Source organism: Podarcis tiliguerta (genome assembly GCF_965153285.1).
Source record: "Podarcis tiliguerta genome assembly, chromosome: 13".
NCBI lineage: Eukaryota > Metazoa > Chordata > Lepidosauria > Squamata > Lacertidae > Podarcis > Podarcis tiliguerta.
Genome location: NC_139546.1, coordinates 12811020 through 12838200, shown reverse-complemented (window position 1 = coordinate 12838200; position 27181 = coordinate 12811020). Strand labels below are relative to the sequence as shown.

The following is a 27181-nucleotide window of genomic DNA, read 5'->3' as shown; positions in this document are numbered from 1 at the left end:
GCCCAACTTCCCACTTCCAGCCTTGTCTTCTCAATTTTTCTAAAGCTCGCCCTCCCTATCGCTGCAAGGTCTTATTTACTGTATTTTTGCTTTCATTTCATCTGGGTATTGTGGGGTTCGGGAACTGGCAGCCCGCAGGCTGGATCTGAGCCAATGGGCCATTTGAACCGGGCGCCAGTTGAGGGACCTTTCTTTCTCAAATGGAACTGTAAAAGGACTTCAGCTACTGGGGCTCTGAGTGGTAGCTGAATCGGGGAGGCAGATGGAGCATTTCAGGCATCAGAGGAGATCAAGGACAAACCCCTTTTCTCCCCAGCGACCCCTTTAGATACAGCTCACAGCTGCAATTTCTGAAGGTTTCTCTTTTCCCCTTCCCTCTCTCACCTGGAAGGGTGAGGGAATTCAGCGAAGTTGGGAGTCAGTGCCTCAAGTTGCCAAGAGTGTCACGAAGCAGGTTTTGTTGTAGGTGGTAAACATATACATACACACACACACATATATACACACACACACACACACACAGTGGTACCTCTGGATGCGAATGGGATCTGTTCCGGAGCCCCGTTCACATCATGAGCAGAATGCAACCCGCATCTGTGCATGCGCAGGTCGCGATTCGCCGCGTCTGCGCGTGACGCCATTCTGAGCGTCTGTGCATGCATGAGCGGCGAAACCCGTTCCGTTACTTCCGGGTCGCCGCGGGACGCAACCTGAAAAGATTTAACCCGAAGTGACTTTAACCCAAGGTATGACTGTACACACACACACGTCCTTGGAATGCTTCAGAGATCTTGGATCTGGGAGACCTGAGTTCAAGTCTACCGCTAACATAATCAGGCTCAGTTCCCCATCAGTAAAATTGGAGTAATGGAACCTTGCGCCCCAACATTATTATTCGCGGGAAGGAACCACACTTTGCAAATCGGAGCCCTCTTGCAAATGATATGTTCTAGTAGGGCCCAGGCACGAGGGAAGGCAGCTGAGCTGAGGATTGCAGGAATAGTCCTCAGGAATTTGACAGCTGTTGCAAGCACTTTGTTGCAAAATGTCAGGCAGCCTCTGGCCGATTAGTCATGGGTCCATTCCTTTCCCCTCCCACTCTCCCAAGGCTCTTCGCTCTTTGTCACCCAACCCTATGCCCTAGTGAACACTTCTGTGTAGTAAAAGAGGACAGCAGAACCCCAGAGAACAGGCATCCAGACACACATTGAACTGGGAATGGGGAAGAGGGAAATTTCAACCAGAGGTACAAGCAAGCACCTTTCATTTTAGAAATTAAGTGCTTTGCATGACTACTGGTGGGTCTCAAACCCAGCTTGCTTGTATCCCGGGGAAGAAGGTTCATTTCCTTCAGCCCCGAATGCCTTGACATTTAAACTTCTGTAACAGTCCATTCACTCTTTTCCTTCTATAGAATTATAGAGGCAGAAAGAGCTGAGAGATCATCTGGGAAATTCTCCTCCCACACCCCCACAACACACAACCCTATGTCCAAAAGGCAGGAGCATCCAATTATTAGTGTCTAAATTTGTATACTGCCCTTCATCTGAAGATCACAATTTGGTTCATTGCGAGAAGCGAGGTTACAGGGAACAAGGCAGAGGGCCTTTTCGGAAGCTGCACCTGCTCTGCGGAACGCCCTCCCGTCAGATGTCAAACAGATAAACAGCTATGTGATTTTTAAAAGACATCTGAAGTCAGCCCTACTCAGGGAAGTTTTTAGAGTTTGATGTTGCCCTGTGCAAGGCACATGTCTCTCCCCTGAGCTAGAGCAATGCTGTTACGGCTACCTGTGAATTTATCTGCACCTACATTTTCTTCTTCTTCTTCCAGTGCCAGTGTGGTGTAGTGGTTAAGAGCGGTAGACTCGTAATCTGGGGAACCAGGTTCGCTTCCCCGCTCCTCCACATGCAGCTGCTAGGTGAACCTGGGGCTAGTCACACTTCTCTGAAGTCTCTCAGCCCCACTCACCTCGCAGAGTGTTTGTTGTGGGGGAGGAAGGGAAAGGAGAATGTTAGCTGCCTTGAGACTCCTTTGGGTAGTGATAAAGCGGGATATCAAATCCAAACTCCTATTCTTCTTCTTCTTCCCCCTTTCCAGGAGGCTGTGCCTGAAGCCACGTCAACAACACAGAAAGCTCCAGCTCTCTGGGGCTCTGGATGCCTCCAAGAAAGACCAGGCCACCTCCATGTCCCAGATCAACCTCATCTGCACCAGCCACCTGGAGACAGCCTCTTCCAACGGGGACACGGACGTGCACACACCCATCCTCAAGTCGGCCTTCTCCTCCTCCCGGGAGTTCGAGAGCTCCCGGGAAGAGTTCTTCAAGCAAGTGTCCAACCAGAAAGCCCGCCACGCCAGCAAGGCCTCCATGGCGGACACTCTGAGCCAGCGGGGGGCCCTTAAGGACAGCTACGCTCAAGTGGCGGAGGGCTACTCCCTCAAGGCGGCCCGCTCCATGGATGTGCCCGGTGCCCTGGAGCCCCCTCTCCACGAGGACTACAAGCGCGGCTATTCCCACCAGCGCCCCGAGGACAAGAGCAAGCAGTCGCGCCATGACAGCAAGGGCTACCCGCAGGAGGCCCCGTCGCCACCGCCTCTCCCGCCTCCCTTCGACCATTACGGGGGCCACAAAGGGGAGCCCAAGCCGCCCGAGTTCATGATGTCGCAGTCCGTGGACCACCTGGCTCGCCCCACCTCCCTGAGCCAGCCCGGGCAGCTCATCTTCTGCGGATCCATCGACCACATGAAGGATTCCATGTACCGGAACGTGATGCCGACGCTGGTCATCCCGGCCCACTACATGCGCCTGGCTCCCTCGGACCAGCCTGCGGGGGGTTCCGAGAGCCAGCCGGACCTGGACCCGGGCGGCATGGGGATCCCTCACCAGTTTGTGGCCGGGGAGCAGCAGCAGAGGCAGCAGCAGCCCTTCCTGCAGCAGCAGCACCCGCAGTTCCAGCTGCAGCAGCACCCGGGGGAAGAGGCCGAGGGGAAGGGCTGGGGCCCCCACACGCAGTCCGTCAGCGGCTCCGTCACCATCCCGGTGCTGCTGAACGAATCCACCATGGCCCAGCTGAACGGGGAGCTGCAAGCCCTGACGGAGAAGAAGCTGCTGGAGCTGGGTGTGAAGCAGCACCCTCGCGCCTGGTTTGTGTCCCTGGACGGGCGGTCCTCCCAAGTCCGCCACTCGTACATCGACCTCCAGGGCAACGAGAGGAGTCGCAGCAACGACGCCAGCCTGGACTCCGGGGTGGACGTCAACGAGGCCAAGCCCCCCAAGAGGCTGAAGGAGGAGCGCCTGGCTCCGCCCGCCATGGGCCCCGCTTACTCCAAGCTGGTCTTCGCCGACGCCGACACGGAGCCAAGCAGCAGCGAGAGCCGCACCGCCATCTGCTCCCCCGAGGACAACTCCCTGACGCCCCTCCTGGACGAGAACGCCGACCACCGGGCGGCCACCATCCCCCGGCGCGGGCGCAGCCGCGGAAACAGCTCCCGCAGCAGCAACAGCAACAGCGAGCTGCGCCGCGACTCCATGACCAGCCCGGAGGACGACAGCAACGAGCCCTCGGAAGGGACGGACGACCAGGGGGACAAGAAGAGCCCCTGGCAGAAACGCGAAGAGCGCCCGCTCATGGTCTTCAACGTGAAGTAGCGGGCGGAAGTGTGCGGGCGAGGAGGTGGGAGGGGGAATGGGTCGCTCTCGTTGCACAGTTGGGGGAGGGGAGCGGAGATCGCACGGACCACAGAGGTCAGGCTTCCCGCACGCAATCTTGGCACCACTTCCTGCCCTCTCCATCTCGTCAAATGCTTGGTGGAACAGGAGCCGCCCGGACTTTTGACAGGACAGACTGATGGAGCGAGAGGCGGCTTGCGGCCAAGCTGTACTCTGTGTTCTTTTTCCCAGCATGCCCCGCGACCACCCGATAAGTTTGCCTTGCCCAAGGCAGGTTAAGAAGTGCTGCATCAACGGGCTGAGCGAGTTGGGCCTCTTACCCTTTTCCACCGACACCAGCCACTGTGAGCCAGGCAGCAACGTGGGGCACAGGAACCGCCATGTTTGTGTGTGCCCACTTCTGGGACAAAGCAAGTTTCGCTGCTCTGAGAGACCTTCTGCCAAATCCCAGGAGGTGGACATGGCCTTGTTCTGTGTGGCTCCGGTTCCAAGAGCCCCTTATCCCCACCCAGCCTTGGCACGGCCAGAACTAGCGTTGGCTCCTCGCCCTGACATTATTGGGAGTGGAGGTGAACCGGAAGGCGTTACTGGGGCTCTTCAACCCCCTCCTTTTCCTTGGGGGGTGGGGTGGGCAATTCGTACAGTTCCTTAAAAAAAATTTGTCCTGTGGATTTTCCAAGCCGTAGCATGGTTTGGTTGTGGGGGGGTCGGTCAAGTGCCCAAAAGCTCTAGGCTGATGCCCATCATTGCCTGTCGTGCCTCAGTGCCCCCAACAACCTGGGCGACAGTACCGCGGACAAGTGCGGTGGCTTTGGGGAGTGGGGGCACCCATGTGGCAACTGTACATATGTGTGTGCATGCGTGTATGTCAGGGGGCGGGTGGGAGCCTGAGCCACGGCGTGCGTGTGGGTAAGCATGTCAGTGGCGGCCGACCTCGCTGCCAAACAAACTCCCTTGAGGAGTCACTTTTGTGCCCCCCATCTCCCCACCCCACCCCTTTGTGCCTGCAACTCCTTGGTCTCCTCCAAGTGCCTTCTGGCCCCAAACGTCTCCCCACCACCACCGCATCCCCTCCCCACCCAGGCAGCTGTGAATGAAACCTTGGGTGTCCACAGAAGGGTACTGCAGACGGACCATCTGCTCAAATCTTCCTTTCACTCTAATCCCTCTTCTCTCCTGCCAGGGAGCGCTTGGGGATGGGGAGGGGCGGGGGGGGGGGAGCGCAGAAGGAAAAAGTCACCCTCGGCCTCTCTCGCAAGCCCAGCTGCCAACTGACTTAAGCCGTCATCGGAGACAGCCTGGGCAGCTGCCCCATCCAGCACCATGGCAGCACCAGTGACCAATCTCCCAGATAAAAGAGCAGGACCAAATTGGGGTGTTTGTGTGTACCGATGGAGGGGTGTGTGTGTGTATGTCTTACATCGTCGATGGAGGGGAGTGTTTGTATCATGCTTTATATATTTGGAGGAGGGGGGGGGATACGTAGCGTGTGCCTCCTCAGCAGCCCCCAGCAGCGCATCGGTGGAGGCCTCGTGGACCACTGAGGGGATACGGGATGGTTTTATTTGGGGAAGGGATAGAGGAACCACTAGCCTGAGGCTTTGTCAGCGAAACGGGAGGTGGGGGGAGCAAATGGGGAGGGGTGGGGTGGTTGGCTGCAAACCTAAAAGTGTCTTGGGGGGGGGGGGCTTCTTTTGAAACCAATGAGTCGGGCCTGACCCCTTCTGAAACAGTAGAGGGCCGCCGGAGAAGTCAACAGGTCAGAAACCATTTGGGAGGAGAGAGGGGGAAGGCTGTTGTTTCTGACGCACCTCAGCACCCAGTTAATAAAGCTTCACAATTCCAGCTGCAGACCCTGTCCTTCCGGAGCCCCTTCCCCACAACACCAGGGCTTGCTCGCCATGTCTTAGAAGCTGCTGAAACCCCTGGGGAGGAGTTTTTTGGGGGACAGGCAATGAGTCACTCCATGGTCGAGATAGCGAGGCCCTTTACATACACTCAGAAACACTTTGTTCTCCGTTCACCTGTTCCAGGGCTGAGCCTTAGCAATGAAAACAGGTTCTGGGGCTGAGCCCTAGCTCAACGAAACCCTTCTCCCACCTGAGTCAGGCTTTTCAAGTTTGACTGTTGCCCTGGGGGCGGGGGCAACTTTTCTTTTTCTCTAAATTCCCTTTCCTGGGCGATTTCTACTTTTATCTTCTTCCACAGCATACGTTTGTAGGATTTCTCTCCTCCCACCCGCTTTTGCCGGTCCACCGCATTAGAGATAACTGTCACCTGTGGAACTCCCTGTTCCTTGATGTGGCTGTCGGCAAAGACTCTCCACAGAGGGGACCAGGAGCCACCGGGAGCTGTTTTGCATGAGATGAAGATTTCTGCATGGAAGACTGCACTGAAAACTGCAGAAATCCCATGTGTCATGCATATGTCTCTTTCCCAACTTGTACACATTAATACCTTCCGTGTGGGAAATAATCTTCTGTGAATCAGCTCCACACCCCAGCTACTACTGTCTTTGACAATATCTATGAGTATTGGAGGAGCATCTTGGACTGGTGACTAGCCCGGCAGAAGAAAGCCAGCAGTGCTTTTTGCAGGCTGTAGGTGCTTAATGCACAGAGAGAATCCACTGAGCCATAACGGATTTCCCTGCCCTCCCCACTTTGTGGAATCCCCCCCCCTTTTTTTTTTAAACTCTTAGCCTCATGGCCAGTCAAAGAGCTGTTTCAAATGAGCATACATTGCTGCAAGTGCACTGCGTATTTCAAGGGTCAACTATCACAGTTTTCAAGGGGGTTGTGTCTGTTCCATCTCCTAGATCACGCCTTGCTCAGCCTGATCAGTACCAGCAAACCTGTCTCCAAGGTGGCTGGTCCTAAGCTACCGTTGCCATGACGTTGAGGTATCTCTCAGATCAATGCACATCTTGTAGGAATGTAGCCCTATACAAAGATGGTGGCACTGTAGTCAAACCCACAGGAAGTTCTATGTAGTTAAATGCAGTGGCAGAGCCACACCCCACAAACTATCAGGACCCCCCAGAACCAGATACCTCTTACTCCTTCCTGGTCCCGTGCTGTTTTCTACTACCTTTTTATAGTTGGAAATAAAAATACCTTGCACGTAAAGGGAGCTGGGTAAGTGAGGGTGGTTTCTGACACTGTTGCATCTTTAACTGGGGGAAATGCCTTTGCTTTCTCTGGTGACTCTGAACTCTCTTGTTGAAAAACCCTTTTTTGGAGTTTTTTTAAAAAAAATTATTATTATTATATAAATATATTAAAAAGTTGGGCAAACTTGGCAAAACTGGAGACTCGGTGGCAGCTGCTGGTGAAACCTCATACTTGTTCTTTAGAATGGTATTAATATATAAACCCTCTGAATTTATCAAGGTTTCATTGCATGGTGGTTGTTTCCTTTCCTAGGCAGCAAATCCTTCCCCCACTAAGCTCGGCTGAGTCTAGAGGCGAGCAGGTTTAGACTTAATTCAAAAGCAGCCGCATACAAACGGGTGGGGGACGGGGACAATGTGGATTTACTGATGGGCTTGCAAGACTCTGCTCTTACATTTTATATTGAGCTCCTTCCCTGTTGGCTGAGAGAACTTCACCTGTTGAATTTGCTGGGAGCTATGCAGCATTTTAGGGGAGGCGGGTGGTCCACAGAGCCTAGGACTTGCCAATCAGAAGGTCGGCGGTTCGAATCCCCGTGACGGGGTGAGCTCCCGTTGCTCCTGCCCACCTAGCAGTTCAAAAGCACATCAAAGTGCAAGTAGATAAATAGGTACCACTCCGGCCGGAAGGTAAACGGCGTTTCCATGCGCTGCTCTGGTTTGCCAGAAGCGGCTTAGTCATGCTGGCCACATGACCCGGAAGCTGTCTGTGGACAAATGCTGGCTCCTCGGGCTATAGAGCGAGATGAGTGCTGCAACCCCAGAATCAGTCACAACTGGACCTAATGGTCAGGAGTCCCTTTACGCAGCATTTTGGGGACCAAGCACCTACTGAGGGAAAAAAGAATATGGCAACCTCATGTGGGATATAAGTAGAAAGAAAGTGGGCACTGTTCAGTGTGGAAAAGTATAAATGTTTTGGCCTGTACAAGAGCGTTTTTTGTACTGCAGAATACAGTCTTTGCGAGCTACCATCTTATGAGAAGACTGGTGATAGCAAAAGTGGGTTGCGTCAGGCTCTCTCTTGGACTCCCTACCAAGCCATTTTTGCCTGAGCAGCTGTGAAGAAAGAGTGTGCTCAAGCATTTCGACCGCCTTTCCATGCGTTGGGGAGGGAGGACAAAGGACCGTTCCCAAAACAGCATGAAGGAAATGGAAAATTGGTTTGCCCAGGAGAGAGAGGATCAGAGGAACTGCAAGCAAGCTGGAAGCAAAGAAGCTGGATAAGGAAAAGAGTTTGCCCAGGGCCTGAGGCGGGACTAGGCCACAGGCCTTTGCTAAAGTAGTTGTATCATTCGGCAAGGGCAGCTGAGGTTTCCCTGTTGCAAAACAGCAAGCAGCCACATCTCTGGTTGCAGGGCTTGAACGCAAATGCGACCACTGGAATGTTCTACCACCTCACCATGCATGAATTCATGAAGCCACAATAGATGCAAAGGGAAATTTAGCCCCCCACCCCACCCCAAACTCTGATGCTGACTTCTGACAGAAATAGGAGTCAACCACTGAAAAATGAGGTGGGTATCAATGGGCTTGAGAAAGTAACTTGGAGGTTTGCAAAAGAATCCAGAAGACAAACCTAAGGGTGCAGTAACATCAAGACCCAGCCCAAATGAGGGCCGAGTAATGTCAGCAGCTATGAAATACTGAGGCAGTTTTTAGGGGTGGCCAGTGGGTGGAATAGCCTACTGACGAAGGAAATGGCTGGCCATTGGGAGTTGAGACTGCATTGCGGCTTTTTGTCCCTTCTGCCTATGAGCTTGGCAAGAATTGAGCCATGCTCATTGAGCTGGTGGCTGTTGCTTAAAGGAACGTCTTGGGTATACCAAATACCAAATAGTTTTTTAAAAAAATTAAAGGGTCAACAAAGGAAGCTGCTTTCTACTGAGTATCTAACTGCATTCCCAACGATGTCTGACAACTGGCTCTTTCAAGGTTTCGGGCAAAGGTAAGGACAAGAAAGCCCTTCATGTAGTTTATGAACTCTGCTCCCACAAGAGGCACTAATGGCCATCAATTCGGATGGCTTCAAAAGAGGATTAGACAGGTACATGGGGGGCAAGACTATGGTTATATTCTGCCCCCCACTGTTGGAGGTGGTACACCACAAAATGCCCATTGCTGGGATTCACAAGTGGGGAAGGGTGCTGTAGCACTGAGGTCCTGCTTGCTGGGACCCTAGAAACATCTTGGCCACCTTGAGAACACAATGATGGACCATTGGCTTAATCCAGTAGGCTCTTAAGTTCTTGCCTGCCCTCTTGGAATTGCCAATGGTGGCTTCTATGACCTACCAGTTGTTGAAGACAGCGGACATGGGGGTATCCCATGAAATTAGGTACCTTCCCTCCCTACGCACTATAGTGGGGTGTTTCGACAGGGCGAGAAGATATGCTTTCTCATGCTGACTCCCCCAAAACCTTTCCTTCCATACTGCAACACCACAAGCCCCCGAGCATGAGCTCTATATATAACACATGTAAGTTTACAGAGGATGGAAAAGAAAGCTTAAGGCAAACAAGAAGAACCTTTCCACACAAGCCCTAAACGGCACGTCTTGTGAGGAGCTGGGGTCCAGGATACAGTTCAACATTGAAATTCAAGCTAAATATTAAACAGACCCACAAGATGTCGGATGGCAACTCCTGTCATCACAGGTCCTGTTGTGTTTCTCAATAAGGGAAGATGAGGATTTTGAGTCGTTTGCAGGTAAGGAGGCTGGTAGTTCTTCTGCTAGTCCACTTTTGGGACTTTTGCTGCACACTCGATCTTGCCCCATATGCCCTGGCTCCTGCTCCGCAAGCAGCCCCAGTTGCACCCCTGATCTGACACACACACACACAGCATTCCAGGTTCTGCCTGCTGCATCTGATTGCTGGGAGATTATATTAATGCTGAGATTTTACTTGGTCAGTTTCTGGTTTCTGCAGATTTCCCCCAACCGCTGCCTTCCAGGGTGGAATTGAGAGATGTCCATAACAGTATATAGATGATGATATTATTATTATTATTATTATTATTATTATTATTATTATTATTATTACTGTATTATTATTCTGCCCATCTGAGTGGGTTACTCCAGCCACTCTGGGCGGCTTCCAACAAATTAAGACATCGAACATTTAAAACTTCCATATACAGGGCTGCCTTCAGGAGTCTTGTGTAGTCAGAAGTTTATTTCCTTGACTACCAAAAAGGCCCTCTACCTGGTTCCCTGTAGCTTCACTTCTTGCAGTGAGGGAACTGCCAGAAGGCCCTCAGACCTGGACCTCAGTGTCCGGGCTGAACGATGGGGGTGGAGACGCTCCTTCTGGTATACTGGGCCGAGGCCGTTTAGGGCTTTAAAGGTTCAGCACCAACCCTTTGAACTGTGCTTAGAAATGAGCCAATGTAGGTCTTTCAGGACCGGTGTTATATGGTCCTGGGGGCCGCTTCCAGTCACCAATCTGGCAGCCGCATTCAGGATTAGCTGTAGTTTCTGAGTCACCTTCAAAGGTAGCCCCACATAGAGTACATTGCAGTAGTCCAAGCGAATTAAGGGTTTCAATGAGTTGTCACCAGTGTGTTTGCAAAAATTAAAAGCAGGGAGGGAGGGGGAGTACATATTGGAGCTTCTAAAACTGGCCATATTTCATGTTGTGAAATACAGCAGAAAGGTTCTGCTTTCAACTGTGCAATTCCATCTGTGCTGGTGTGGGGAACAATGTAAGAAGATTGACCTTTGATGTTACTGTAGGGAAACTTTGGTTATCTGTGGCTTGAGATCCACACCTCTAATCTGCAACATTAACAGTGGATTACACTGTAGGACTATCATAAACCACGGTCTCTCAACCAAAGGGTTGGCAGGGGGTGTGGGGGTGTGAGATACTACCTCAAGTTAAGAATGGCTTACAACAGCCCTGTAATGTTCTCTATTAATGCTGCAGATGGATTGTATGCCCTGCAGAATTTACACTGGCTGGACTTTTTTCTTAAATGAAGTTTGAAAACGGTTTAAAAAGTGCCCACAAAATAAGACTGAAGTTAGAGAAAGCACCTCCTCCTCTCTCTACTGCTACATTTTGTTGTAGTGTGGACATCCTGGTAATTGACTGCAGCTGGATTTCTCTGGGTAGCTCTCACTGCCGTCCCTGTAGAGATTTAAAAATGGCTTCTAAATGAAAACATGGGAATTATCTACCCAGACATTGAGATGTGCTATGGTGCTCCAGAGACCTGGTACCCCCAGCCAGCAGGCTAAGCACATTGCGGAGCTGGGCCGATGGAGGGATAGCTCATTTATTGCTCATTCCCTAATTATACAATCATAAAACACAGCATACAAAGAGTCATTAAAAGGGGGGTGGATCACCCACAATATGCACTTTCAAAATGGGCATGAAAGCTGCCCTGAGCTGTTCAGAAATGACATTGATTCAGAACCCCTTTATAGCCTTTCCCCTTTTAAAATTATTTGCAAAGTAAACTGCAATCTTCATCCGCTAACTGCACTCACTTAAAGTTGCATAAAACATCAAGCTTCACAAAGGCACAGAACTGCTTGCAATAATAGCCAGATCTGTAGGGGAAAAGAGCCTAAACTAAGCAAAAAGGAAATTCAGATAGAACTCTCTCATCCACGCCTACTTTCTAATTTTTAACATTATCCCATGGATTTCACTGTTTAGCCACTTCAGGGCTAAACCCTCAAGTGGAATGGAAGGGTGCTAATTCCTAACATAATAATTAAAAAATGCAGTACAGTCTGGGACTGGGGCGGTTTACTGATGCTCTTTCTGCCCTTTTCAAAATAAAAATAAGCTATATCCAAGTCAACTAAGCTAGGTACCAGCTGAGATTCCTGCAGGAGTAGGGGATCCACGAGATGGATTGCTCCACCATAGTGCATTGCAATAAAATAAAATACAGATCCCCTCCGCGCAGAACTTTAGCAGAGGTCAGGGAGAAGGCGGCTGCTAGCCCAGAATACCATCGATAACTCTTGTTAAGAGTGCAGGTTGATGTGAAAAACCTCTACATGCTAACGGGAACACGCTGCTGATGTAGCCCGACTACAGGAATTTGAGTGAAGCAGCGTCTTCACGCGCCCTCTAGAGGCCCTGCAGTTGCGCGCCCCCCTATTGACTTTAAATGGCGACTTCAGAAGTTCTTTGTTAGAAGCAAGGGGAAGAAAAGAACAGGAAAAGGGAGCAAAAAAATTAGTTTGCCCCCAAAACCTACCAGGAATATATTTAAAGGTCTGCGGAGCAGCTGAACCCCAGGGATGGGAATCGCCTTCCAATGCTCGCTTGAAAATTGAATTAGGGAATTGCCTAATAATTGTCCAAAGGGTGTTTCATTAATCTGGATTCTTGCGCGAGGACCCAGAGCTCTTCCCTACAAGTAATACTTTTGAAACGGCGGCTTATTCAGTCAGCACTGTATTACAGAAGCGAAACATAACTTACAAAAATAATACGTAGCATACTTGCCAATGCCAAGCAGCTGGTTATAACGCCTGTGCATGATAGAACATGAATTACACCACTGGTAACAATGTACTGCAAACAGCATGCAGGATTAAACAGACCCTTAGGAAGACTTAGTGAGGCCCAATCTTTTTATGATCCTAATGACCTTTATGATCCTAAAGCCTAATTTACACGTGTTTCACGGCAGTAACGCTGCCGTTGTGCATATGCCATACAGACATCAACAACTAGATGGGAAAGCAGGGCAGCAATCGGCACGCTCTCAGAGGCACTCTTTCTTCGTTACCACTTCCGGGGCTGAGCCCCGGCGTGGAAAACCAGAAGTTCCGGCGAGCCCGAGCCGGTGTTCAGGCTGCAAAAATGAAATAAAAAAATACATTTTTTAAAAAAACCACCCCTTCCCTTCCCTGCCTCGTCACGTGCGCAACAAAGCGCATTCGAACTGCCGGGGTCATGTGCGCGTTTTGCAAATTGACTTAAGCAACAGATCATATGACTGCCTCCCAATCTGCGGCGCGTGGGGGGGGGGGGCAAGGCCCGCGATAGCAAAGCAACCAACCAAAAAGGGGGAAAGGAAGGAAAAGCGGCCAAACAGATTGCAGGGACAGCGGCTCGGCCAATTCCATGGAGAGCCGGAGGCGTGGCCTTGCACCCGGGGTTTTGCTTTTGGGGCTGGAAGGAACCGGCTAGCGAAGGTCCTGCCGCGCCAGTCTTATTGCGGGGCGAAGCTGGTGCAAAGGGTGAGTTGATTTGGAAAGCCCCCGGTGCCTTGGGGGATCTTGCTGCAACAGCAGAGGGGTCCCCACCCCAGGGTTATTATCAGCGGCGCATGCAAGAGGTTGGGGAGTGAATATACAGGAAGGGAGAGCTGGCTGTTTCAGCATTGCTTCCTGAGAGCAGTCAGGCTGACCCCTGTTGAAGACGGAATACTAGGCTCAGTGCAAACTCCTTTGCGTTTTTAACATCGTTGTCCCCTCTCTCTTTTTCCCTTTCCTTTCACCTCCCCCAGATTAATAGGAAACTGACCATTTCTCTCTGTCGTGCGCCGCCTTCCTCGCCTTGCAATATATATTGCAGAGCAGCTCACCAGGTGCCCTCATTACATATATTTAGGCTCCAGGAAGAAACATTCCTCTTCTCCCAGGCCTCTGGCTAATTAGAGAGACTATGGGCTTTGAAACTGGGTGGAATTAGGCTTGGTTTGTTACTAAGTTACCAAATGTATTTTTGTGTTTTTCTATTGTAAACCGCCCTGTGATCCTCGGGTGACGAGCAGTATAGAAAATGTAATAAACAATAATAAAAAACACAGTCAGGATTTGACCCTGGGATCTCGCTTCGGTGCCAAGTGCTGTCGATAATTAAGTCCTGCACTGTTAGCTCTGGCAACGGCTTTAAAAGCCAGGGGTCAGCCCCAGAGGATGGTTTTTTTCTGCTAAATAAATAACAGCAGCAATCATTCTGAGCTGTGTCAGGTGGGGCTGGTTGCTAGGCCTGGTTCTTACACTCATAGTGGTTAAAAACAGCTGCACTGTGCTCTGTAGAGCTGGCTAGAGTGGCCTTTTCTGTGCAGCTGTTGAAAACCCCCCGCACATTATTCCTGCATTACAGAGGGTTGGACTAGATGACCCTCTGGGATCCCGTCCAACTCTACAATTCTGTGATTCTATATAAGTTGACCTCGAAACCTACGCCCTGAAGGTTGCTGTCCTGTCTCTGTTTATGGCTTCTTGTGGTTATTGTACAAGAGACTACGTTGCACTTCCTTTTCGCAACTCGGTTTTTACTTCCTCACAAACTGAACCCAAAAATCAGTGTGTGTGCTCTCTTCTGGTTGAAGTCAACGTGTGTTGCCTGCTTACGGAGTTCGGATCATTGTGAGTTCTGTGTTTCGCCTCTTGTTCTGTAGGTGTGTCTGTGCTGAGATCTCAAGCAGACAGGGCAAGGCCAGAGCGTTGCAGTCTGGCATCGGTCTTCAGTTTTGCATGCAGGAGGTTCCAGGTTGAATCCCCAGCTCTGGCAGGGAGAAGCCTATTGTGAACCCCTGGAAAGCTGCTGTCGCTTGGTGTAGGCAGTATTTGGCTAAATGAGGAGCTTCCTGTGTGCTTCTAAGGGGAAACCTGTTCGTTTTCTCCCATGGAGGCTGTTTTGCACAGAGAGCATAATGGTTGCTGGATGGATAGTGGTCTTACACCCATCGCAAGCAAACTCACGATGTCCTGGGATTCTTGTGGAAAAGGTGACTGTGCCATTGCAGTGGAATATGCACAGTTACCACACCCCATAACTTTTCTGTAGTATTAGCTTGGCTGTGGATGCTTGGGTTCCTCGAGGGCAACTCCCCACCCTGGTGCCCTTCAAATGTTGAGAAGCTAAGCTGTATTTCAAAATATCTGGAGGCCTGCCAGAGAGAGAGAGGGGCTATTCATGTATGGTACCGGGTGAAGCACAGTGTTTGCTACCTGGTGCTGATCCTGACACTTTTAAACCAGTGTTAGAGACTTTGAACCAGTGATAGAAGCTCCTTAAACTGACTCTGGGGTTGCGGCGCTCATCTTGCTTTATTAGCTGAGGGAGCTGGCGTACAGCTTCTGGGTCATGTGGCCAGCATGACTAAGCCGCTTCTGGAGAACCAGAGCAGCGCACGGAAACGCCGTTTACCTTCCCGCCGGAGGGGTACCTATTTATCTACTTGCACTTTTGACATGCTTTCGAACTGCTAGGTTGGCAGGAGCAGGCACCGAGCAACGGGAGCTCACCTGTCGCAGGGATTCAAACTGCCAACCTTCTGATCGGCAAGTCCTAGGCTCTGGGGTTTAACCCACAGTACCACCCGCGTCCCCCATTTTGCAGTAGGTGGCTCTAAAGTCTTTATTTTTTCAAACGATGGACTGACTGTGACTGATTCTCAATTAAACACCTGGCTTGTTCAGATAACAACCATGAGCTAGGTTAATAGCTTTGAAAACTTAAAAGAAGAAAAGTCCACATACATTGCGACCTTTTTTTTCTTAAAGGCGACTGCTCTTGCTCAGGCAGGTTCCAGAAATTCATTCCGATTGTGCAGGTAAAATATAACTGATAGAATTCTACAGGGTGTGTTGTGAAAACAGTCCAGATCCAGTGATCTCCAGGCAGGCACCTCCAGGTGATGGAGACGTTAGACGTCTTCCTGGAGCCCAGGCATCTTCACTTGGTCGCAAGTGGTCGAAAGCCAGGAACAAAATGCGCTTGGCTAATTCTTAACACTGTTTAAACCTTCTTCGGTTTGGGGCCAGTGGGCTTTAAAGGCCATTTCCTTCTGCATGGTTATGTCCAGTTGTTGAGATCTTCCCCACCTTATCTGTACTAGGTCTCCCTCCTGGCGGAGGCAAGGTCTGCAATTGCTCTTTTTCAGTCCTTTTGCTCACCTTCTCAGGGATAAAACTTGGACTTTGTAATCTCTTTGGCTCCAGGTGGAGACCTTTTTGTTTGCCCAGGATTTTTTTTGGATGTTCACTTAAGTCCTGACTGGCTGTAGTTAACATTTTTCTTTTTTTCTTTTTACTGTTCTGCTGTTTTATAAATCTTGGGGGAGACCAGTAGTTGTCATACTTAGGCCTGTTAGCTAGGAATGCTTTGGGGTTGAAGAACGAGTCAAAAATGAATGAGCTGCAGCCAATCCGAACTTCTTGGCTTGGTGTACCTGCATGATACATGTTTCTTAAGTGTAATGTTCCGATACTCAGGAGTGATTGCAACAAGGCATATGATCTGGTTATGCCAGCGGCACTTTGGCTCCATATATTATCATTTATTTAATTTCTTAGTCACTTTTTCTTGCCCAGGGTAACTCAAAGTGACTTAAAATCAAATAGATGTTGGGATTCAAAATAGATTAATTAAAACCAAGGGGGAAAATAAATACATTAAAAACCTCCCACCCGCTTCTAAAAGGCCACAGATGGGTAAAGGCCCAGTTATGGAGGAAAGTTTTTGCCCGGCACCTAAAAATATCTAATGATGGTGCCAGGCGAGCTTTCACAAATGTGGAGACAATCTCCAGACCTTGTGTGGACGAGGCACACAAAGAAGGGCCTCAGGTGATGAACTCAAGGTCTGTGTTGGTTCATATGGGGAGAGGCCAACCTTGAGCTGTTGTGGTCCTGGCACTATCTTAAAGGAGCTACATAGCTGGGAGTGCCCGAACCTTTCTTGACTTGGCAAGACTGCGACAGCAAAAATGTCCGTCTGAGTTTCTCTTTCATTTTCCAAGTCTTTCCTGTAACAGCCCCAGAAACGCAATGTGCTAAGTGGCAAAGAAATCATTTTGCTATGAAAGGGAAATGGTGTCGCTTGGCTACTGACATTCTGTACATCGTTAAGACCCAAGGGGGGCTTGGTATGCCTAATTTAAGGGTATACTACCATGCCTGTTAATTGAAACAATTATTACTTATGAATATGTCCCCTGGCTTCAGCTGTGAGTAGGGACTGCAGTGCCTTCACTTTGAGCACTGCTGCTTTGACACCTCTCATGGGATATAATTAAAAAAAACAAAAACCAGAGAATCCATTTTTTAGAACAACCTTTGTGATCTGAAGGTGTTGGCATAATAAATTGGCCCACAAGAGAATCTCCCACTTTGCCATTTCTGGATCACCCTCTTTTTGGACACGGAGACAAGTTTACTCAACAAGAGGGGTATCTAGAGAACAAGGGATTTGGTAGAAAAACCAACACATAAAACAAACAGCTATTTGATCCATCCATGTACATTGCTTCGACATGTCTTGCGAGATCACATTGCCTGCACATAACTACTGCAGTTTGTGTAGATCCATACTCTAGTTGGATCATCTTTCTGTTGTGAGTTCTGAGACGTAAGGAAGTTTGGCTCCGCAAGGGATTGGCTTTTGCTTGTGTTGCAAGGGGGGGGGGGGGCAGCAGACAGGAGAAAGAGGCACATCAGGTTCGGGAAGGAGGGCTGTTTCTTTACTGTTTCCTAGTAATATTTTAGGAGCGCCAGCTCTTTGTGCTTTGCAAGAGAAGCCTAGGGCTATATAGCAGAAGGGAGTGTGTCTGTTCACAGTGGTACAGGTCAACAAGCCACCTGTAAGCCTGAATTTCCTCCCCTTTTTCAACTTCACCCCAGTGACTGCACTGCCACAGGTCTCCGTGACTCCTTCTTTTTCAGGGTCTGATTCTGTGAGTGTGTGATGGCCAAAAAAAAGTACAAGTCAGACATCTTTTTGAGAAAGATCTGCCCTGCCCACTCTTGCTCATATTTATTTGCACATAAAAGGTAAGGGACCCCTGGACTGTTAAGTCCAGTCAAAGGCGACTCTGGGGTTGCAGCGCTCATCTTGCTTTCAGGCCAAGGGAGCTGGCGTTTGCCCACAGACAGCTTTCCGGGTCATGTGGCCAGCATGACTAAACCGCTTCTGGCACAACGAAACATTGTGACGGAAACCAGAGCGCACAGAAATGCCGTTTGCCTTCCCGCCACAGCGGTACCTATTTATCTACTTGCACTGGTGTGCTTTCGAACTGCAAGGTTGGCAGGAGCTGGGACAGAGCAACGGGAGCTCACCACCGTTGAGTGGATTCGAACCGCCGACCTTCCGATCGGCAAGCCCAAGAGGCTCAGTGGTTTAGACCACAGCGCCACCACTGCCCCATCCCTGGGCATCATGTTATCCAAGCAATCTGCCTCTTCCCAGTGGCTGTTTGGAAGTGCAGCATCCCAACAGCTTTAATTTGTCGTTATAACTTGGGTGGAATTGAGGAAGGAGGGCCTGCGCCACAATTGCAAGTTTCTTGCAGATGGACAAAAAGATTTTTGCACAAGCATTCACAGAGGACGTTTTTCACATGGTGTGGCTATTTGAATTTGATTACCCTGTTTCAGGGTGCCACATGATGAACATGCATTTAAAACCATTCATCAACACCTGCAGATGAATTGGGGAACTAGTAATTGCAAAGAAGGAACTAGGTTCAGCCTCGTCAAAGGCAGCTGGTTCTGAAGGGCATGTGTTGTTCTCTTTCTCTCATCCTTTCTGTTCCTCTATAGCTGGGACGGGGGAAAAACCCTAGACCTCCAGCCATTGTGGAGCTTGGCTGATGGGAGTTACGACTCCTATCCTTACATCATGACTCCTTTATGGAGCAACTGCTGAAGAAACCAGGCTTCCTTGCAAACCCCATCAGATTTCTGAAGCCAAGCGATTGGGGTGTCCCACCATGATGAGTATGAAGCTTGGCTGGTCTGGATTGGCTAGTCCAGATTGAAGTGCATATTTCTCCCAAGACGCTGTTGCTCAAATCTTCGGTCTTGCATTGTGCACACTGTAGATACCAGCTGTCCTCAGGTTTTGCAAAGTACCGTATTTTTCGCCTTATAGGGCGCACCGGCCCATAGGGCACACCTAGTTTTTTTTGGGGGGGGGGAATAAAGAAAAAAAAATATTTCCGCCCCCCCCCCCCAGGGTTTCGGGCTGCAGGCTGCGGGCTCCCAAGGCTTGCAGACATCTGCCCGAAGCCTGGGGTGCGCTGCCTCAGGTTCTGCGGCTCCCGCTCCCTGCGCGGCTTCTTCAGCGGGGAGCTCCCCGACGGCGCACCCTTGCCTTGTTGCGCAGCGCTTCCTGGGGTAGCAGGGTGGAGAGGGAGCCTCGGCCGACTGCTTGCCAGTATCCCCTGTTGAAGAAGAGCAGCTGCAGCAGCGCCGCAGAAGCCAATTAGCTTCCCAATCCGGGGCGAGATTCCGCAGCAAGGGGGGAGGGGCGGCGCTGCGAGCCGCTCGCTGCCCAAAGCGAACGCAAGCGGGAGCAAAACACACTGTCCACGCAAAACACACTGCACATCTCCGTCGAAGGAGCAGCTGCTCAGCGCGCCCCTGGCTTCGGGATGCAGGCTGCTATCCGCAAGCCTTGGGAGCCCGGTGGGAACTCCTGCTGCGCTCTGAAGGCTTGCAGATAGCTGCCCGAAGCCTGGAGAGCGAGAGGGGTCGGAGCACACCGACTCCTCTCGCTCTCCAGGCTTCAGTGAAAGCCTGCATTCGCCCCATAGGATGCACACACATTTCCCCTTCATTTTTGGAGGGGAAAAAGTGCGTCCTATAGGGCGAAAAATACAGTTCCTTAATTGCCCCTTTGGCTAATTGACTCCTCCTGCTAGCAAGCTGATCTGAAAAATCTTTTAGATCTGTAAATCGCAGACTTCACACCTAATTCTACAGTTCCTAAACTACTGGTTCTGGAGAAAGGAATGGTCTTCCTGCTTTATTGCGGCCAACTCCTTTTTGTGGGTAAACGAACCTCTGAGTAGGTAGGAATTGTGATTTTGTATTCCTGGGGGCCAAGTTAATTTTATAGGCTGGAAAGGGTAGACGTTGAGTTTGGAAGTGGAGTGCAGAGCGGGCTTAAGTTCAGGTGAAACCCATGTCAATTCAGACGCTGTGCTTTCTAACTCAAAAGTTAGCGCCTTGATCTCTCTCTAGCGCATGCATTTTATGGAATCTGCTTGTTCTGCCTCCTTTGCTTCCACCCTGAAAGTTTCGTTTCATGAAAGTTTCATTTCAACTCTCTCTCTCTCTGTGTGTGTGTACGTGTGTATGTGAGTCAGTCAGTCGGTCAGTCAGTCAGTCTCAGAAGCTGCAGACCAAAAGTTTCCATTTCGGTTGCAGGGACACATAAATTTCAGTTCCTGATTGCGGCTGCCAATTTGGCTCTATTTTGGACTTCTGTGGCAAGAAAGAGATGAGAACCCACCTGCGCACCCACCCCCAAACCCCCTAACCTGGCCAGCGACCTCTTTATAAGAGGCACTTGCTTCAGGCAGGCAGAGCCTTTCTAAAACTCAGTATGGCAAGCTATTGCATATTATGTCATAGAATTCTGAAGTTTGGAAGGGACCCCAAGGTTCATCTAGTCTAACCCCCTGCAGTCATGCTACCTTTCAGCCAAGGATCCCCTCAAAGTTTGACTGCAAATACAGAATTCAAAAAAATGCCGTAATATACAAAGTTTTTTATTTTGTTATTAAATTAAAACAGCAACATAGCAATGCTTTGTTCTGAAGAGGGACTGGGGACGGGATTCATATTTTCTGATGCTAGGCCTGGTGGTAGTTGTGGCTACTGGTCTAGCCCAATGTATTTTGCTGCCTGAAGGGTAAGCAGACATCCCCATGCCCTGCGCCATTCCAGTGTGGCGTAGTGGTCAGACTGTTGGACTTGGGCCTGGGAGACCAGGGTTCAAATCCGCACTCGGCCATGAAGCTCATTGGGTGATCTTGGGCCAGTCACTCTTTCTCAGCCAAGCTACCTCTCAAGGTTGTTGTGAGGGGAAAGTGGGGAGACCAAGTAGGCCACCTTGAGCTCCTTGGTGGGATAAGGTAAAGGGACCCCTGACCATTAGGTCCAGTCGTGGCTGACTCTGGGGTTGCGGCGCTCATCTCGCTTTATTGGCCGAGGGAGCCGGCGTACAGCTTCCGGGTCATGTGGCCAGCATGACTAAGCCACTTCTGGCGAATCAGAGCAGCGCACGGAAATTCTGTTTACCTTCCCGCCAGAGCGGTACCTATTTATCTACTTGCACTTTGACGTGCTTTTGAACCTCTAGGTTGGCAGGAGCAAGGACCGAGCAACGGGAGCTCACCCCGTCATGGGGATTCGAACCACCGACCTTCTGATCGGCGAGTCCTAGGCTCTGTGGTTTAACCCATAGCACCACCCGCGTCCCTTCCTTGGTGGGATATAAATGTAATAAATTTAATCTGTGTGCAGTAGGTAGCTGGACTGGTAGTTACCTCAACACTGGAATGGAGCAAAATCCTGCTTCTCACCTGAGGGCACTCGGCTAGCTCAGGAGGTACAGCGCTGGCCATGGGGTACACACAGCTCTGTACGCCAAACCAGGGTGGATTTGATTTAAATCATCTTTTTACAGAAAGACTCATTCTTGCTGGTATAATCTTAATATTTACAACCAGATAAAGGTTTCATTTTTGGAATAATAAATTTTCAGAGCAGTTTTTACAGCTATATCAAAAGTTACTGATTTGGTTAAACTATTAGAAATACATAGATAATTATGAAATTATTGTGAGGTTTAATAAGTTAACTGTTTATATTTGGACAACTTTTCTGCTGTATTGGAAGGAGAAAAATAATCATTTCCTCAATAACAATTTATTTAACTAAAACAATAACATTTATAGCATATGTTTCCATGTTTGTTAACTGATATGGTTAAACAATTTTTTTTAAATTAGACTGAGCACATAAAAACTTAAAACAAATCCTTATTTCCTGATGAATAGCCTTTGGACTATAATGTAACTTAAATAGGAAACTATCTTTAGAAAGGTTTTTCCTCCAAAAGCATTTTATTTTTAAAAAATCATGGATTTTTTTTTTATCCACCCTGCACCCTGCCCCTCAGCATCTGCTGTCTGAGGTCATCACCTCATTCTGCCTAATGGTAGGGTTGGTCTTGCTTGCTTTGAAGACTTCTTGGGCAGCGATGGGAGCTCAGTGACAACCGCCCAGGCCTTTCCTTCCAGCCTGCAGCCGGGAACTCTATGGCCCAATGCAGCGTTGCCTAGAACTTCCCATTACCGTCTCTGTTCACACCCAGAGCTTCCTCACATGATGTTGTACAAAATGCCTGAGTCGCACGAGGGTCAGTTAAGTCAGCTGATGACCCAGCTGAGTCATGTGATACTCCAGTAGGTCAGAGTTCTGGGTCACGTTTTTGATGCACATGTTCTCGTTTATGCTTGGATCTGCTTCTTGGCATTTATTATTATTAATTAATTAAATTTGTCAGTCACTTTATCTTGCCCAGGCAACCCAGATATCATGGACTTCCCCCAGGGGAAGAAGGCTCAGAGCCTGGGGGTGGGTGGTGGGAGGACGATGAGTGGTAAGAGGTTGAAGACGGGGAGGAGGAGGTGTCGGAAGCTGAAGAGACAACAGGGTTTAGGAAGCGGGGGGAGTCTGTGGCAGAGAGAAGTCCAGACTCTGGGCAGAAGCTGAAGCAGTGGAGGGCAAGAGGCAGAGATAAGTCAGGCTGGTGAGCAAGCTGGGCTGTTGTCGTTGTCCCCCCTTCCTGCTGTGACCCCCCCTCCCCTCCTCCTTGGTCTCCCAGGACCAGAAGAGGTATGAAGAGGGAGAAGCAAGGACATGCAAGATGAAGGCGACTCCAATTGCTTGGATCCAGGGGAGGAGGAGATTTAGGCAACAGTGACCTTCAGACTCCCCACAACTGCCTCACAGGGGCAAGATCTACCAGGAGGAGTCACTGTGCCCACTAGGCGTGGCCTCCTGAGTCCACCTTGTTTCCTTGAATAAAGACTTAACTTCACTGACGCCCTGTGAACCTGCTTTCTCACCAAAACAACTTACAACCAAACAGACAGTAATCCCCCGTAGATACCTTAAAAACAAGAGGAAAGAGGAATACATTAGAAACATCCCACTCACTTCTAAAAAGCCACAGATAGTTAAAGGCCAAAGGCTTGGTTATATATCGCAGTGGTGTAGCAGGAGGATATTGACTTGCCTGTAATTAACCAACACCTGTCCTTTTCTCCATCTTTCTCTTTTCAGGTTCTTGGCCAAGATGTGGTGGGTACAGCTGTTTGTGTGCCTAGTGCTTGGAGGGTCAGCTTCTTCTCTGCAGTGCCCCGATGGCCATAGCTGTAAGGGATCCTCCGTTTGTTGCAAGCTCTCTGGAGAAGATGGATATTCCTGCTGTGACCAGCCTCAGGTGAGAACCAGATTTGCACCTTCCACAAGTAGGTGAAAAGCCAAGTCTTTGTCGTTCTCCCAACTTTGCTCTCCCAACTTCATAAAGGCAGAGCTGTTTCCCCCCTTCCATTAAATGCACCCTTTTTAAACAATCGTTTATTTAAAGTACTTCTGGACATCAGAAAGATTCCAGAATGGTGCACAAATGTTTGTATAATGCATAAATACAAATTAAAACACAGGAAGGACGCATAAAAAAGCCACAACAGGAAAAACAAATACTCCCAAAGCTTATATTTTTAATAGAAATAAAATCCTCACCCCACATATGAGGATTTCACTATTTCCCTCTCCATGAGTTGAAGACAGGGTTCAAAATTAGCAGGGCGCCAGGTGCATTTTGCGCCTAAAGATTCTCCATTTGCGAGTGCCTCAAAAAGGTGCCTTTTTTGCGCCTGGGTGACACTCAAGGATTACTGAAATGTATGTGCTTTGAAGCCATGAAGTACATGTTAAGGATAGACAATATGTCAAGGAGTTTAACAGTAAAGAGTAGAGTGTTTTGAAAACTGAACTATGGTACCAATATTGTAAACACCAGATTAAACATGTATTAACAATTTCTGATAAAAAAAGTGCTATTAACAATGTCTCTCTTATGTGAATTATTAGTTCAAGCTTATCAGAATAATAAATAATAATCCTGGTCTGAGACCGTAATAAAGTTCATCCATGCCAATAAAAAGTGTTGCCGACAACCCCCCTCCCCCAAGTAGACATTCTGTTTTGGCGCCTGTAACCCAGGCCCCAGGAGCCGTTTGGCTCCTAGCTTTTCTGTACCAGTTTCTAACACTGGCTGGAGCTCAAAGTCCACAAGTAAAATGGCTCCCTGCCACATACTTGGCAGTGGAACTGAGCTTGCTGTTCTGGCTCACCCCACCTGTCTGTGGCACATGTGCACCAATAGCACACCTGAATAGGATCAGAATAGAACAGTGTTCCACCAGTCCATATAACCCTGAACCTCTATGTACACCTGTGCATATATATATCCATAGTTAACTCCCTCCCCCTGACCCCCATGAGGTAGTAATGACCACCACCAGCCTGGGTGGATTTACAAGAAGCTTAGACAAATTCATGGAGGGTAGGGCTGTTGGCAGTGTTAGAAACTCAGATATAATCTAGGCACCAAATGGCTCCTTAAACCAAGGCCGCAGACGCCAAAACGAAATGTCCAGTTGCCACTTTGGGGCTCTAAAGTCTCATTTTTTCAAACAATGGACTGATTGATTCTCAGTTAAACATCTGGCTAGTTCAGATGACAACCTTGAGCTTAGGTTAAGAACTTTGAGAACTTAAAGATATATGAGAACTTGATCCAGGGGACAGTTCTCATATATATTGGCCTATTCCAACTAGACATTCTGATTTGATGACCGCAACCTTCATTTAAGGAGCCATTTGGCGCCAAGCTTATATACCTGAGTTTCTAACATGGAGTAGAACCCTAGAATCATGGGATCGTAGAGTTGGAAGCGACCTCAATAGTTATCTGGTCCAACCCCCTGCAATGCTGGAATCTTTTGCCCCACGTGGGGCTCAAACCCACAACCCTGAGATTAAGAGTCTCGCGCCCTACTGACTGAGCCACATGACACCCCCCCCCCAGCTCTGTATCAGTTGTTTCTTTCAGGGAGGTCTTGGGTCTGTGTGGGTATCTGCACGGGGCCAGTTCTGCTCCCCACTTTCCCACTTCCTCTTTCTGTTTTCAGTTCACAGGTGTCTCCCTGCGCATGTTCCCTCCGCAAGACAACTCTCTCCACCAGGTGGTGGAGCCCTCTGGTGTTACGTGCTTAGATGGCCGTGTGTGCCCGGCGGAATACTCCTGCCTGCGTACTCCAGACGATGACTTGGCCTGCTGCCCCTGGAAAGAGGTGAGACACAGAAGAGAACATCGGAGGGTGTTCCTGCGAGGTGCAGGTCTTTCTCCAGGACTGTTTCGGGATAGCCGAAAGGGACAGTTTCAGCCTCCGTGTCCCACACCTTGTAGCCTCAGCCTGCCTCCTTCCCTTTTGTGCTCTGTGCTGAAATAAATCTCAGAACAGATGTTCTAACACATAATAGATCTCTGTTTCCATTTGGACTCTGCTCCTAACTGGGTGATTAAAAAGGAGGAGAAATATGATTTTCGTATTGAGTATCTCAGAAAGGTCTCTGCCAGAGTTTGTGGGTAGAGTGCTTTTTAGTTGGGAAGGCAGCAGAAACCTCTCTGAAATCTCTTCCTATCCCCAGCCATGACTGCAAGATTTTTCAGTCAATCTCTCCTCTGAGTAGGTGAGCCACCAACCTTCTGAATCGACATTGTGATCTCCGCTTAACCTGAGCACAGTGGAGCACTGAGCACAGAAGGAGGGGATGGCAACTGACTGTCGTCCTGGAAAGGGATGGAAGGAAAGCATCCCACTGAGTGACTTCAGCCAGCTACATGGCTGCCATGCCTCCCTGTCTAGTTCATGGGCAGACTTGAGTTCCCAACACCTCTGCCTAGAAAATACTCGTCCTGCTGTGGTCCAGGCAAAGGCAGGTTCCTTCTGAGCCTGAAATCACCACCCCCATCTCTTGTGCTGAATGTCTTTTCCCCTGACATTCCCCTCCTCTCCATAGCTGTCAACCGTCCCTTATTTGGCGGGAAACTCCCTTATGCCAGCGCCGTGTCCCTCTGCTGTCCCTTATTGATGACGTCCCTTAAATTTCCCAGGTTTCAAAGAAGGCAGCTCCTCTCCCTCCCTCCCTGCCGGCCAGGGAGGAGGGAGGCTCCAACTGTGTTGCTTGGTTGCCTGGCCCGCCCTGCTCCGGCCTCCTCTCACCAGCCTCGGCCCCTGGGAGCCCCTCCCTGCCGGGACGGGTGGAAGCCTCGGGCCCTTCCGCCACCATCCTCCTCGCGGCCGCCGAACTGCCTGGGGTAGCATCTTTGTAGCTTTGACTTTGTTTTGCGCGAGAAGTGGTTGCTGCTTGTAGTTATTTAATTGCAGTGTTTCATCAGCTTGAGCAGCAACCTCTGGAAATGAAGGGCTAAAAACCGGCACTGCTCTCCAAAATTATCTGGTCCCTTTTAACTTTGTATTTCAGCTGGTTGACTAAAATCCCTTATTTTGGCTGCTGATCCCTTATTTTCGAGGCTGCTGGTCCCTTATTTTCAAATCTGTAAGTTGACAGCTATGCTCCTCTCTTACAGGGCATCTCCTGTGCTGGCGGTCACTATTGCTGCCCTCTTGGCTCCCACTGCAGTCCAGACGGGAAATCCTGCTCTAAGAGTGAAGGTACCTTGGGGCAGGGTGATGGAAAGGAGAGAGGGGTGGTCCCAGCCGGAACAATGAACTGCGAAACCTGGCAAGAAGAATTATCTAACTATCCCAGTGGCTTCCTCTGAATGCTTTTCGAAAATCGGCTAGAACTTACTTTTAACATGGATTTTCTGTTGCTTTTGGCTTCTAGTTCCAACCTTTCCTGCCAGAGTTGGTGCTGTTCAGTGTCCAGATGGGGAATCGGAATGCCCAAACGAGTCTACTTGTTGTATGATGCCCGATGGAGTCTGGGGGTGCTGCCCGATGCCCGAGGTATGGGGGCCCGGCAGATGGAATCGTAGAGTTGGGACCCCCAAAGGTCATCTGTTCCAACCCCCTGCAATGCAGGAATCTCAGCTCAACACACACCACGATTGCCTCGTTACATAATTCATGTTCAGAATACCACAACACACACGTAACTGGCTATAAAGTAACATAACATTATATATAATAAAACTGTAGTCGTCATGTCAAAAAATTGCAAAGCACAGTGCCTGGTGGCAATAACATAATCATGTTACCGTTAAGCTTCTGTATGTTTTTATTGTCGTCAAGTCCAAGGATAGTCCAAAGATTGTCATGTCCAACGATTACAATGTACAGTTCTTGTTGGCAATGCCATTTCACCCTGATATCTTCCTTCTGCATCACTAGCCTATGAAAATCAGTGCCGAAGAAGCTTAATTCTTCAGTCTATAAATGATACAAGCATCTTTCATTTGCATAATTTGTCCTTTTGTGGGTGTTTATATATATATATATATATATATATATGC

At 49.4% G+C, this 27181-nt stretch overlaps 2 protein-coding genes across 9 annotated transcripts in view; both read left to right on the top strand.

Moving 5' to 3' along the window:
* The window catches only part of FAM171A2 (family with sequence similarity 171 member A2), a 39338-nt gene extending 32274 nt beyond the window's left edge, over positions 1-7064 (top strand). For all 6 annotated transcript variants that reach the window (XM_083407618.1, XM_083407620.1, XM_083407619.1 and 3 more), the window contains exon 8: positions 2101-7064. In XM_083407618.1, coding sequence (XP_083263744.1) covers positions 2101-3652 — 1552 coding nt within the window. In that variant the 3' untranslated portion in view covers positions 3653-7064. The remainder of the gene's footprint in view (positions 1-2100) is intronic.
* A 1599-nt stretch (positions 7065-8663) lies between these two features.
* Positions 8664-27181, top strand: part of GRN (granulin precursor) — a 34665-nt gene continuing 16147 nt past the window's right edge. Inside the window, exons 1-5 of one of the 3 annotated variants that reach the window (XM_083407628.1) lie at positions 8664-8793; positions 22915-23074; positions 24831-24992; positions 26294-26378; positions 26554-26675. In XM_083407628.1, coding sequence (XP_083263754.1) covers positions 8756-8793; positions 22915-23074; positions 24831-24992; positions 26294-26378; positions 26554-26675 — 567 coding nt within the window. In that variant the 5' untranslated portion in view covers positions 8664-8755. Of the gene's footprint in view, positions 8794-12729; positions 13060-14026; positions 14197-22914; positions 23075-24830; positions 24993-26293; positions 26379-26553; positions 26676-27181 lie in introns of those variants that run through there. The other 2 variants (XM_083407630.1, XM_083407629.1) reach the window with 2 other exon arrangements.